Source organism: Carcharodon carcharias, chromosome 22, assembly GCF_017639515.1.
Source record: "Carcharodon carcharias isolate sCarCar2 chromosome 22, sCarCar2.pri, whole genome shotgun sequence".
NCBI lineage: Eukaryota > Metazoa > Chordata > Chondrichthyes > Lamniformes > Lamnidae > Carcharodon > Carcharodon carcharias.
The window spans coordinates 11,899,874-11,914,290 of record NC_054488.1 but is presented as its reverse complement, the minus strand read 5'-3'; the positions used below and the strand labels follow the sequence as shown (position 1 = coordinate 11,914,290).

Sequence of the window (14,417 nt, the reverse complement as noted above, 5' to 3'; positions counted from 1 at the left end):
CCCGATGGCAGCCGTGGCTTTTTCCGCTGCATCATGCGCTATTTTGTTTAAAAAAATTGGGAGGCACGGGATTTACATCGGATCGCCGGTCTCTGACTCCTCTGCCCTACTGTGATCTCAGGCCTTCAGTAAACCGGGCACCATATTTAAAGGCTGCCCCTGCACAGAGCTGGCCCTCTTCAAGGGATAAGAAGCTGCTGGGATCTGATGGCTGCCAAAGGGAGGAAACATGCTGCACCCAGATTTAGCAACGCCTCCCTTAAGCACCTACTGGATATAGTGGAGTTGTGCCATGATATCCTCTACCCCACTCTGGGTAAATAACCTCATCCAAGGTGACAAATTCAGCATGGGAGGTGGCGGCAGCAGGTGGTCAGTTCCAATGCCCTCCATAGAGAACAGCCTGCCAGTATTATAAGAGGTTGAATGATCTCCTCCCTTCTGCTGGGTTATGTACTCTTCTCATCACTCTCGACTCACACACTCACACACCCATCACACACACATCCTCAGGGATCTCACTCACTGCCAGCTCAAGGGACATCACCATTCACTCTCTCACACACTCTTACATCTGCCCTGCGGATTGTGCCCTCACCCTGTCCAAGGCACCACTCAGCACCCACACATGCCAGGCATCCTTGTCACCTGGCCAGGCAGGCATCCTGCTTACACTCTCTCCATCTGTCTTCATGGAGGACAAGCTAGCACACCACAAAAGGCAGAGGTCGCAGACTGGTGGAGGAGTGCCCTACATCAAGGTCCTCACAGACTTTGAAAATAGAGCCATCCAGCTGCCTGACCACAATGTGGGCCGGTCCTGTGCTGACGGTGAGGTTGATGCTGCTCAACCAAGTGAGGATCCAGCAGTGCAACATCCATCAGATAACCGTGCTGTGAGTCAGTTCCCCTGTTCCGCAGCCCCCTGCCGTGCACTAATTATCTCTCCTTGCTTTTGCAGGCACATCTGGGAAGCAGCTGAGGGGCTCCACAAACCAGGTCGTCAACTCAAGCCCCGAAGATACCTCGAAGGAGAAATCCACAGAAACTGAAATCATTCCCCCACATCCTCCACCAGCACAGAGACACACACCTCGGTGGGACCTATTTCTGGAGTAGCCTCGGGGTCACAATCTGGTGAGCACATCGCACTTTCTGATCCACAGCAGGCAGAGACAGGGACTTCCCAGGTGTCCGACACTTGGAGCTCGGAGAACAGCTGGAGGCCAAAAATCTGCTTATCTAGAGCCAGATGTTGAGCCTCTGGACTCGGTCATACCTCAGTTGCTGCAGCTGCAAAGACAAGCTCGGGAACATCAGGAAGGGATGTATGCTGCACTCCTCAGATTGCAAGGCACGATGGAGGAGTCCGTCTGCCTTCAGTCTGAGGTGATAGCACCTGCATGCCAATGCATCGAAGTCAACACTGGTAGAATGGTGGTCACATGGAGACCTTGATCCAGGAGATCAGTCCTGCACTGCTGCAGGAGCTGCACTCCATCACTGAGGCACCTGCTGGCATCCACCAGGGTCAACATGAGGAGGGGCAACTCGCACTCACTCCCGCTTTCCCTTACTGTCAAGGAATCAGCCAGGGGCTATCGGGCACCCGTAGGGAGGAGGATCAGCAGGTGCACACTCTGGGGCCATCCACCCAGGTGATTCCGGGAGTGCCCGGCCCATCCGAATCCCCTCTTCCTGTGACCTCAGCAGCTCCAGCTCCACAGGCCGAGGAGGGTGCCACTGCCACATAGCAGGACCCCGAATGCGGGCTGGGGCCCTCCAGGTTTCGGTCCTCCAGAGGACGCCCACCAAGGCCCCCACAGACAATTGGTCAAAGCATTCAGCAAGTCAGCTCCACCTCCACTGTGGATGTCCAGGGAGCACGAAAATGTAGTGGCAGGGTGAGAAAGGTCAAGAAAATCTAGTTGCATCATGTGGGCACGGATATCAATCACTTGTACTTAATGTTTACCATTGTAAATAAACTCCCAAGAATGTCTCCTTGTTTATGGCTTCTTGTTATGATGAGTAGTGTTTGTGTCAATCAGATGTGAAACCTTGCTTCCCGTACGAAACAAAGGCTACTGTCACAGTCCAGGGCCTCTTCCCTGTGCAGAGGTATAACCTTTTGAGCACAGTGATTGTTCAGCTTCAAAGTCACTCTGCAGATTGGTGATGCGTGCACCTCCATATGGTTTGTGTTTGCTGCAAGAATCTCATACACAAGGGTCACTGGGTTCTGTGATATTCTCTGTGTGCCCTCCCATCACAGCACCATTCCTGACAGGTGAAGGTGTGATGCTGAAGGGAAGAGATGATGAAGCCTGCCAGAAGATCAAGTTGCCTTCAAGTTCACGTGCCTGCTGTATCTCAGCAGTACCTCCATGATATGAGCCTTTTCACAGAGCACACCTGTGCTGCCCTCAGCCAGACAGGCGTCAGACATTCCCAGATGCAATGTGAAGATCTCAGGACTGTCCTCACTGCATCTCGTCATCATCCTCCTGGAATCTTACAGCAATGAGGGCCTCACCCCCACTGCTTCATCTGGCCAGTGCAATGGCCTCGTCACCTGCACCCTCACCTTCCAGGACCTCATCATCCTCATTCCCTTCGACTTCCTCTTCATTGGAGGAGACATGCAACTCTTGCATCTCCTCATCATCCAGGTCGTTCCCCCCATTGTATCGCCAGGTTGTGCAACGCGCAGCAAGCCACTATGATGTGCAGCACCCACTGGGCAGTGTACTGCAGTGTTCTGCCAGACCTGCCTAGGCACCAGAATGTCAATGGTGTGCTCAGCCAAACTCTGGGTTGTGACATGAGCCTCACTGCACCTTCCACACCAGGGGTCTGAGGCCACCACATGGGCGCCTTCAGCCAAATCCTTTGTGGTAGCCTTTGTCCCCAACGAGCCAACCCTGTATCCTGTACAAAAATAAAAATACCTGGAAAAACTCAGCAGGTCTGGCAGCATCTGCGGAGAGGAACACAGTTAACGTTTGACTCTTCAACAGAACTAAGTAAAAATAGAAAAGAGGTGAAATATAAGCTGGTTTAAGGAGGGGAGGGGTGGGTTGGACAGGTAGAGCTGGATAGAGGGCCAGTTATTGGTGGAGATAGCCAAAAGATGTCTTAGACAAAAGGACAAAGAGGTGTTGAAGGTGGTGATATTACCTAAGAAATGTACTAATTCAGGATAGAAAGCAGGACATGCAAGGTACAGATAGCCCTCGTGGGGGTGGGGTGGGGTGAAGGGAAGGGATCGAAAGGTAGAGATGAAACAATGGATGGAAATACATTTAAAAATAATGGAAATAGGTGGGAAAAGAAAATTCCATATAAATTATTTGGAAAAAAAGGGGGGATCGGAAAGGGGGTGGGGATGGAGGAGAGAGTTCATTATCTAAAATTGTTGAACTCAATATTCAGTCCGGAAGGCTGTAAAGTGCCTAGTCGGAAGATGAGGTGCTGTTCCTCCAGTTTGCATTGAGCTTCACTGGAACAATGCAGCAGGCCAAGGACGGACATGTGGGCATGAGAGCAGGGTGGTGTGTTGGAATGGCAAGCGACAGGGAGGTCTGGGTTATGCTTGCGAACAGACCGAAGCTGTTCTGCAAAGCGGTCACCCAGTCTACATTTGGTCTCCCCAACGTAGAGGAAACCACATTGGGAGCAACGAATGCAGTAGACTAAATTGAGTGCAAGTGAAATGCTGCTTCACTTGAAAGGAGTGTTTGGGCTCTTGGACGGTGAGGAGAGGGGAAGTAAAGGGGCAGGTGTTGCACCTTCTGCGGTTGCATGGGAAGGTGCCGTGGGAGGGGGGTTGAGGTGTAGGGGGTGATGGAGGAGTGGACCAGAGTGTCCCGGAGGGAACAATCCCTGCAGAATGCCGCCGGTGGGGGTGAAGGGAAGATGTGTTTGGTGGTGGCATCATGCTGGAGTTGGCGGAAATGGCGGAGGATGATCCTTTGAATGCGGAGGCTGGTAGGGTGATAAGTGAGGACAAGGGGGACCCTATCATGGTTCTGGGAAGGAGAGGAAAGTGTGAGGGCGGATGCGCGGGAGATGGGCCAGACACGGTTGAGGGCCCTGTCAACCACCGTGGGTGGAAAATCTCAGTTAAGGAAGAAGGAAGACATGTCAGAGGAACTGTTTTTGAAAGTGGCATCTTCAGAACAGATGCGACAGAGGCGAAGGAACTGAGAGAATGGGATGGAGTCCTTACAGGAAGCGGGGTGTGAGGAGCTGTAGTCGAGGTAGCTGTGGGAGTCGGTAGACTTATAATGGATATTGGTGGACAATCTATCACCAGAAATTGAGACAGAGACGTCAGGGAAGGGAAGTGTCAGAGATGGACCATGTGAAGACCTGTATCCTGTGTTGTCTCTGGCAGATGTCAGGGATCTGAGATCTACTGAGGATGTACGAGTCGTGGATGCTTCTGGGGTATCTGACACATGCCTATGTGAACCATTTATTATGGTCATAGCCCAGCTGAACATTGAGAGCCATAGCGGTTCACATACTGGACTGCTTGTTGCCAGGGAGGTTTAAGCGCCACATGAGTGCTGTCGATGGCACCCCGCACCTGTGGGAATACAGAACTCTCACCAACTCCCAGCGCTCTTGCCCCGTGGCTCCCCTGATCTCTGCCGAAATTAACAAAGTTGTGTGCCTTGGCAAAAAGGGCGTCCATGACCCCTCAGATACATTGTGAGTGGACGCTTGCAAGATCCCACAAACATCCCTAGTGGACCCCTGGAAAGAGCCACTGCGGAAGAAATTGAGAGCAGCGGTAATTTTAACTGCCACTGGCAATGGATACTCTCCGAATCTGCATGGTGCCAGTTCCTACAGAAGGTGCCATATGTGTGTGATCGGTTCTCTTGACATGCGCAGGCGTCGTTCATCTGCAGATAGCACATGCACCTTCTGTAAACCCTGGGTCTCGCAATGCACCTACGAACGACAGCTCTGTGTGGTTCATCCTCTGCGTGCAGAAGAGGCCATGCCACCCCTTAGTCTTCAGGGATCTGCTCCTCCCTTTGGCGAGCCAGGCACCTCCGTCACTACCTTGTCCTTCTTCTCTCCAGCCTTTAAACAATGAGGGTGACAGCAAGATCACCGGGCTCCATGTCCCTGATGGTCTCCCCACTGCAGTATCAAAGATAGAGATGCAATGGTCAGCAATTGTCTCCTAAAGAACACATTTGGTCAAGCCATCATCTGCGGCTGCCTCTCAGGCCACTTAAAGCCTGGCAGAGAGTCCAGGCCACCGCATGGATGCCCAGTGCTTAGTGCGCATGATGGTTCACCATGCCGACACCCAGCACCACCCCACACCACATGAGCGAGCCTCAGTCACTCCACTCCATCCTGAACTCTCATTTCAACACATACATTGTCCTAACCTGCACTTCAAAGCTTCACAGTTTGCTTAGACCATGAGGGTGACTTTTCAATGTCTACTGAAACATAATGCAAGGAACTAGGAGTGCACCCCTCCATCAATGTTCAATGGCCACTTTTCCCAAGAGGATCCTTAAGCTTGACAATTTCCCCAGTGGCTCTGCAGCACCATAGCCCTCATTCAAATTTGAAGTATGCGCATGAAGGGTTAACAGTAGAGGAGCAATCATTGGCACTGTCAGGAATTAGTGCTGCTTGGGTGGTGTAAAGAAAGTATCCTTTTTTCTAATATTACTGTGGGATACTGTGAAGCAGGTTTTTGGGGGCTGTGTGTATGTTGGGTGTGTGCGACTAATTTAGTAATACTGAAGACAGTCAGACTGCAAGGTTTAAATCATCAAAGCGTTATGCGTAAAAGCAGGCATTTTGAAGTGGAAATGGATAAGCTAAGATGGAATACAAGTTGATATAACATGAATAAGAATTTGCATTAGGGGATGAATGAAGAGTTGAATTTTTAATTGAATTTCAAAAAGAGAGTAAAAAGGAAGTTTTACAACTGGCAAAGATCATAAATTAATAAAGCAACATTAATGAGTTTATTTTTCCCGAAAGTGATGGCCATAAAGACAACATGAAAGGTTTTAGATTCTGGGAAAGGTAACTTTCAAATGACAGTTAAGAACAATGGGTTTAAAGATGAATGGAGAGAAATGTATTTAAGGAAAGATTGAAAGCTGCATGAGGTGTATGGCCATATGTTCTTGAAGAGAGTGCTGTGCAAGCACAGTCTTGTGAAAGAAGTAGCTACTAGCCACCCCATAGAAGTATCTGGTTTGTCCAGAAAGCAAGTTTTGTTACAAGCCTAGGATTTCCATTGTCGAGTGAGAGGGAGAGAGAAGCTTGTGAAATACCTCCCTTATAGCAGCAGTGGGTGTCTTGCAGCAATAATACTGAATGTTTTATAGATTAAGAATCTATAGGAACTGTTACTTGGAAAAGGGTGTTTATTTGTGAGTCTAGCTAGGTAGAAATCTTTTGGGAAATGTTATAAGACTAAATTTAACTGTGCAACTGTAATCTTTTGTGTTTGTTTTCTTTTGTTAATAAATGTTTTAATTTAATATTTAAAACCTCCAAAAGTGGTAGTGGAATCTTTACTTGTGACTTCAATGCACATTTCTTGTCGTAATAAAAATGCAAATTGCACAATCGTTGTGATAGCTTAGTTAAGTTATCATTTGAGGTTTGGTCAGCCCAGCAATTACCACCTGCCATATCATAATAGTGGGCGCAATTGCTTGACTAGCCAGGCTCTAAGCATGTCAATGGAACTCAAGCTAAACGCTCTCAGCTGCAGAAGAGTGCTCACCTTCGACATGCTTTGGCATTTGCTTGTCCTTTCTCGTCCCCCCAATCCCACCCCCAGCATGTGTTTGAATTCAAACTTCAGCCTGTGCTGCCATGAGCCCCTCCACCTTGACCTTAAGGCAAGCCCTTAACCCAACATTCCCGTCTCCCTGGCACTGCCGCCCTTGCCCCGAGCCTCCCTTCTCCCCCTTGCCCCCTTGCACTGTCGTCCTTGCCCGAGCACCACAAGCCAGCCACAAAGAAGCTGCTGTGGATACTTGCCTGTGACTCCCCCATCCCCCAAATCTGCGGAGCCACTCCCTTGTATTGGGATCATCGCAAGCGCTGTGCAAAGTTGTGTGCACTCACCTCCGAGTTCCCCTCGCAGTTCAGGTCGGCAGGCGCAGGCCTCTTAAAGGCCGTTGTAAATCACTTTGTCATAAAATCATGCTGAGGTGGGCTTTAAAGTTGAAGTGTTGGGGTGGTTGGAGGGGGGGCGGTGGTGGTGGTGATTCCGGCGTGTGGCCACAATAATAAGATTCAAATGCATTCCAAATAAGTTCCCGACGTTCGGCAGTGAGAAACGCGGCTTGCCATTGACTGGGGCGGGGGGGGGGCAATCGCTTCCTGGATTCACGTGGCCGGGAAACGGGCCTTGGGCCTTCTCGTGAGATTCTCCGATCTCGCTGCCGAACACGCGCGGGCCACAGAAAACCCTGGCCTCTGGATTCTTTTAAATAAAACAACTCTGAAGGTACTGGTGCTAAAAGCAGAGCATTCTATAAATCCCAGGTCACACCATGGCTGGAAATATTGATGCTTGCGCGATCTGGTATCACATGCCCTACACCAACTTCATTGAAGATCCTTACAAACATGTCTTTTGTAAACATAAGCTTGAATCAATGATGACAGCCTGAAATATTCAGTATCTTTACTCTAACGCAGGCACAAAAACATTATTGTACCCATATTGGATTTGCCTGAATACCATTTCAGTTTCTGAAAAGTCATTGAACTCAAAATGTTTCATGTTGTTCTGCTTTAGTGTCTTTCCTTGTTAACATCAAGTAAAGCTTAACAGTGCTGAAAGGAATATACTAGTCCCATGGACTACACAACATGGAGCTGAATGCCTGCAGTTTGGACTGCTTCAGTTGCTGTAAAATGTAACTTTCATATGACCCAATCAGATCCTGGTATATCATGAGCTTTTTTCTATAAACCATTGCTAAATTCGAAGTAAGTATTCATGAATCCTAACCCAAATTCCTTTCCAGTTATACTTTCCCAGACCAAGGCAAAGGTGATTACTAGAGGCTAGTGGGAGGGGGGCAGCGGGGGAGGTGCGGTGGGGTGGGATGGACGAGGTTTAGGTAAATTGGCTTCTGCCAATGTCTTACAATACCTGACTGTTTGGAAGTATTTCAGAGTGAAATTGGGAGACACTAGACTTTGTTTCCACCCCCCCACCCCCATTCCTATGGAGAAGAAGCTAACCTCCAAATACTATGATAACCAAGTTTGTAACTAGCCAAACACATAACTGACTGGGGGATAAGGTGACCAACAAAACTGTGCTTGGGCCTCTGGCCGTGTTGTCCAAAGACTGCTGCAATCAAAATGTCACCACCGGGTGATGCAGCGCGCTGATCCTTTAATTGTGCTTACTGCTGCATAAGTCTTTTAAAAAAACAGCAGACACTGAAAAAAGCTGTTTTTAATCCTGGAAAGTGTTTTTTTTTTAAACAGGATTTCAACTTTGTAACATAAATTAAGCCTGCATAAATGGAACTGCATTGTTGTCTCTGATGGTTGGTTGAGGTGGAGTGGGGTTGTGGGGGGGGGTGTTGGGGCAACACGCTCCAGCATACCTAAATAATCTACAAAGTTATCCATAGTGTTCATCGGACAGCTTCACTTTGAAGGGCAATAGTAACAGCTGATAATGGAAACTGGAAATGCTGCTCTGGCGACTTAAAGGTATTTTATTTTTAAAGTTTGATGTTGAAGTGCTATTGAAGGTGTGTAGCGATCACTGATGCCCTATAGAGGGAAAGGTGACGCTCGTTTAGCTGGTTCTGTGCCCAAACAGGGGTGCTTAAAATGGAGGTAGATACTTCCCTGCCTTGAACATGCCAATCCTAATCCTTATTAACACAGGCCTCATCAGAAATAAGGGGCTAGATTTTCATTCCTGAGTCCCAATCCCACTGTTGGGAACCCAGAAATGCCCTTGGTGGGACCCTGAGAAAGATTTTGGAAGAGGTAGCTAATTAAGAGGCGGTCTCCAGGACCCTGGTTCAGTTAAGGATGGTGGGTAGGCTGTGCATCTGGGAAGGCCAATCGGAGCGCCACAGGCTCTGGGAGGCTAAGGAGAGGTGGTGCTGACAATGTAGGTGGGAGGATGAGAGGGCACCTCAAGATGGAGATGCCCTCTGAAGACTTTTCAATATTTAAAAATAAAATGGGGCCATGGCTGCCAGGCCAATATTGTAGAAGGGAAATTCTTCCACAACATGACCTGGGGCCTACAGCTGTGACCCTCTGGTAATCGTGGCTGCATGGGAGGGGGAGGGGAAGGGAATTAAATGAGGCATCGCTGGACCCTCAGCCTTACCACCTGCAGCCACCTGCCGGGCTTTGGCCTCAGCCCATAGGCCACCTATGGTAAGTTCTAGATGGCTTGTGAAGAGTGCCCTCACTCGGCATTTTAATTGGTCTTAAATTAAGACTAATTCAGCACATGGGAACTGAATCCAGGGCGTAGTGCAATTTTCCAATCTAACTGGAATTGCTCCAAGCGTTGAATCATTGTTGAAATCTACAATATGCCACAAGGCAGCAATAAAAACAGAAAGAGGCTGGAAAGCGCCTTCATCAAAATGGGCCGTAAATGGGAACTTGCTGGCAGACTGGCCAGTAATATGAAGTTGTTAGGACGCCCACCTCCAAACCCGTCGCGTTCACAGAATGGAAATCCAGCCCAAGATGTCCTCAGAACATAAGCTGACCATGAAACCCATCCCTTGTTGAAAATGATCTCTGCTCTTCGCTGAATTGCTCCTATGTAACAAGACTTCCTTAAAGCCACATTCTCTGCAGTCGCTTTCTCTTTAATCTTCAAAATGCAGCTCTATTCATGAGGATAGTTCATGGAAGCATGATGTTAATGGATGACAAAGAAAGTTAATTTCCGAAGTGGAGTTTCCTCAGTGACCCACATTCCTGTGCCCCAGGACACCTCTTTATTTAACAACACTATATCTATTTAGGTTTGACCACAGGGTCTCCCTCAGCACCATTAACCTATATATCAGCTTCTGATCTTATTTTTATTCAAATTTAAAGAATGCTGCTCCACTTAAAGGGGACTAAAGGGTACTTCTGTTGCTCTGCGTGAGTAGCCTAGTTTAAAATATTGATAAAATAACAGGAGGATTACCAAGGCTGAAAGTGGAATTAATCAAGGGCATGAGATGGGCATTAGCCCTGGGAGTTTCAGTGATTTTACCTCTGTGTGTTACTTCTAACCTCACCCCTATGGTGCTTGGTAACTCTTCCTAGTCACTGACACCAATGACATTGCCTGCACTCAACTATCTAGTTTTAAGTATCAATATACTATGCATGTATATGACTTTGAAAGTAAACAAGGAAATAGTGACAGATAGGGACAGACTGACAGTGAAAGCATCTGTCGTTTTATGCAAAATCTTGCAACAATCAAGATTGCCATCGACAGACCTTAATCCAATTTATACTTTAATTGTGAAATAATTTTGTGTCAATGGGATTAAGGTAAGTCTGTAATTAAGTCTGCAATGTAATCAAACAATATTCAGGTGTTTGTTGTCACTGTGTCGAAATTGGTTGTTGATAGCTGCCTGCTCTCATGGTGAGTTTGGACAGACTGGAGCTGAATCATTAGAGAGTTGGTAAAGTTGGAAATCTGAACTGAAAAATGATGGAAGTAAATAGCAGGCCAGGCAACATCTGAAACTGAGAGATTAACCTTCCAATGAACTTAAAAGCAGATCAAACTTCAGTGCATATCTGCAATTCCTGTTTTTATTGCTGCCTTGTGGCGTATTGTAGATTTCAACAATGATTCAATGCTGGGAGCAATTCCAGTTAGATTGGAAAATTGCACTATGCCCTGGATTCAGTTCCCATGTGCTAAATTAGCTGCTACCAGTTGTTGTGGTTAACATCATTACCTTGCACCTGGGGAGATAAAACATCTGGTAGAGTTGTTGCTCCTGATGACTGTCCGGTCATTGTCACCAATAAACATCTGTATGAGATGGCAGATGAGGACAGGGTCAACTTAGCTACGATATCCTGCACCATCAGATAGCCACCTCACACCAAAACGCCAAAGGGCCATCTATGAATCTGCATTGGAACATGAGCCCTGAGAAGAACACTGAGGTGGGGTGCGAGAGATAAACAAGTTGACATGAGAATATTAGCCTCTCTGATGTTATTTATTGGATTTCTGATTTGAACCTGCACTTGAAACATCAAGAATTCTGACTTCAGGGTCTGAATTTTCCATTTTGGGTCAGGAACCTGATTTTGGGATCAAATCCAGGTTCCCAACTCCGCTCTATGCCAGGAATAGGCCCTCATCAGGATTTTCACAGGATTGACTAATTAATGCACAGGGAGTGGGCTCAGTGTCCATGTAAAGATGGCAGGCGGCGCTGGAGGGGCAATAGGAGGCCCTCCAGCACTGAGAGAGCAGCAGTCCGTCAATGCAGGTAAAGGAGAGAGAGGATGCTTCAAGATGGAGGGACTCTCTCAACACTTTTAAAACGGTTGAAATTAAAAATGACTGTGGCTGCCAGGTCACCATTTTAGAGGGGCAGGGGGTCCTCCACAGGCCAGCCGGTGGTCACGGCTGCTGCTGTTGCTTATTCTGCTTTAGTTGTGTTGGCACCACAGACTAATCGTGGCCATTTATAAGTCAGCTGTGGGGAGGGGATGGTTACAAATGTGATATGGAGCACTGGGCTATCACCCGGGAGGCTGCGTCCTCTCACTGGCTGTGATATGGTCAGCAGGGGGTGGCTTGTTTGTTTGCTGACTTGAAAATTCCAGTCAGAGGGGAGAAGGAAGTTAATGGGCCCCATAGTTGCCTTAACTGGTTACCCGCCAATTTGCAGGAGGGCAGCTGTTGTGCCTCGGGCTCAGCCTCTTTGAAAACAGCCCAGAGACGGGAAGATGCCTGCAAACCGACGCGCTGTTTGCCCATGGCGATTTTTTTCTGCCCCTGCCTTCAGTCTCGTGTCCATTGGGCTTGGCAAATGCAGCCCCGCGGACTGACCAGCTGAGCGCATGTAAAAGGCTGCACCTGAACCACGATGGAGCTGCACCAAGCTACGTTCCTGCTAGCATTGAAGTGGGTCTTAATTTAAAAAGCTGAAAGGTTCAAAAGGAATGTTTTGGAGTGCACTGTCCCATTGTAACCTTCTGCTTTTGGGATCATTTGAAAGGAGCCCTGCTCAGCACTCTCAAAATGCCAGCCATGACTCACAGGCTTGGTGCCTGTCGATCATGAGGTAAGAATATTAGAATTAAATGGGAAATGAATCAAAGAATGAGACATTTGTGCTTTATTACCCTTTATAATCATTTAAAATTATGGAACGCTATAGAAACAAGGCTGCATCAGAGCAGATTTGAAGTTTTATCTGGCCAGTTGCAAATTAACATCAATTCTTGTGGGACCCATAGAAACTGGTCACTGCTGGTGGGTTTTATTAGATGGATGCTGCAGAGGAATGAATAGATGCCACTAATATTTATGTTTTTTTCTGTTTCCCTCAATTTGACAGGTTCTTCTGATTAATAAAGAAATAAACCCAAAGGAGCTGGACTTCCTGCTTCGATATCCAGCCCTGCCAGGAGTCTCCAGCCCTGTGGATTTCCTTTCCAACCAATCCTGGGGCGGCATAAAGGTACCAATTCCTTACTCCTATGTTGCTGTCACCATAGACAATCAGGCCCGCTACCACATGTTACATCTTACATGTTACAAAAACTGAGCCAAGTTTTGATCAGAAGAGGAAGCACCTTCAGTGATTCTCTCTTACACCTTGCAGGGAGGGGTGGAGGGGTGTAGTGTGGAATTTATCTTCACCCCCTGGGTGGTAATGCGGCAGAGTGGATCACCAGCCCATGGTAGGATTGCCTGATTTCCACTCTGAAAACTGGGTGGGTTTTATAATGGAGGAACAATCTGCTCTGCTAGCTTCCCATCCAGGCAGTGCAGGCAGAGACTCACCTCTCACGTTTCTCAGTTATAACACCCATTGAAGACATTTGAGTAATGTGCGCTCCATTGCTCACTGTTGACATTTGGCACAATTCCATAGTGGGCCCTCTCTCTAATATGGTATTGCTCACTTCACCCACACAATTCACCAGTTCACAGGTTGATACATGGAGCATGTCCCAGTATTTCCCAAAGTTTTTCCCTCATTTTAATGCCTCAGACTTTGTGTGGCCCCAGGTTGAAAATCTGCTGGGGTGACGAGAGTTGTTGACGGGCGGGGGCCGGGGTGGGGGGGGGTGGGGGTGGGAGGGGAGGCGCTGAGAGTGGCACCAGGGAAAAGGCTCACTCACGGCCGACACTGAGGCTGTCTGTGCGTAGCTCGCTCACTTTTCTCTCCCCACAAACTGCAAACCTGGAAAAATAAAATTGGGGGCCTGTATCACGGGGCCTCAGAGCCGGTCCGGTGACTTTCCTGGCAGAGTCTCCACTCCACGGCCGTCATGTGGCCTCAGAGGTCATGACCCCAAAATCTCATCCCATGTCCCTGGCCAGGCTGGGGCGGAGGGGAGGGGGTTGGGGGGGGTGGGGAGGTGGTGGGTAGTTAGGGGCAGTGGGGGGGTGGGATGGTGCTGCAGCGCACATTTTGGGAATCCCTGGAATATTAACTCATTTGATCAGCCCATTGCCCACTGAGTAGCTAAGCACCAGAGAGCAGGAAAGTCCTAGTTTGTCTCAAGACTGCTGAATTGGCTGATATACAACTGTGGTGTCAATCAGCATTTGTTGCATTTGGTGTCAGTACCCTTGGACTACAGAAAGAGAATAAACGCGTCGTTGGGCTTTGGGAAGGGAAAAATCTGACATGGATTCAACAGTCATTCCCCGCTGAAGAATATGGTCATTGGATGACCGCAGGATCAGGTTTAGTTGTAAACCCCCTCGCAGCCAAATAGGCTGTTAGCGCCGACTGTTTATAATCACAGCAGAGGTGTTGTAGAAGCTGAGCTCACCATGAGTCTGTACCCTCACTGTCCTCACTGATAAATTCACCCCTTGTTTCACACTGATTTACCTATTTATGCAACTGTTATAATTTGCATGGCCAGCATTCACATGTGACAAGCCTGCGGGCATTGTGCAGGCTGGTACAGGTCTGTTTGCAATGTTTTAGGATCACAGTGTTTTTTGACAGGGTAACTGGGCCGGGGTGACTCATCTGAACTGTCAATGAGTTGAGTCATTATTCTTGCACTGCCTGGAATGCCTGGAAGTGTATTCTCATACCAGCTTGACTCCCCTTTTGTGGATGCGGAGGAAGAGGTCCAGACTTCCTGATCTTTTTCCAGCATTATGCAAAGGCAAAAATCAC

The 14,417-nt window shown here is 48.0% G+C and overlaps 1 protein-coding gene across 4 annotated transcripts in view; it reads left to right on the top strand.

The window, feature by feature from the left end:
• Positions 1-14,417, top strand: part of LOC121293614 (dynein heavy chain 9, axonemal-like) — a 530,687-nt gene that overhangs the window by 379,283 nt on the left and 136,987 nt on the right. For all 4 annotated transcript variants that reach the window (XM_041216734.1, XM_041216733.1, XM_041216736.1 and 1 more), the window contains one exon: positions 12,609-12,731. In XM_041216734.1, coding sequence (XP_041072668.1) covers positions 12,609-12,731 — 123 coding nt within the window. The remainder of the gene's footprint in view (positions 1-12,608; positions 12,732-14,417) is intronic.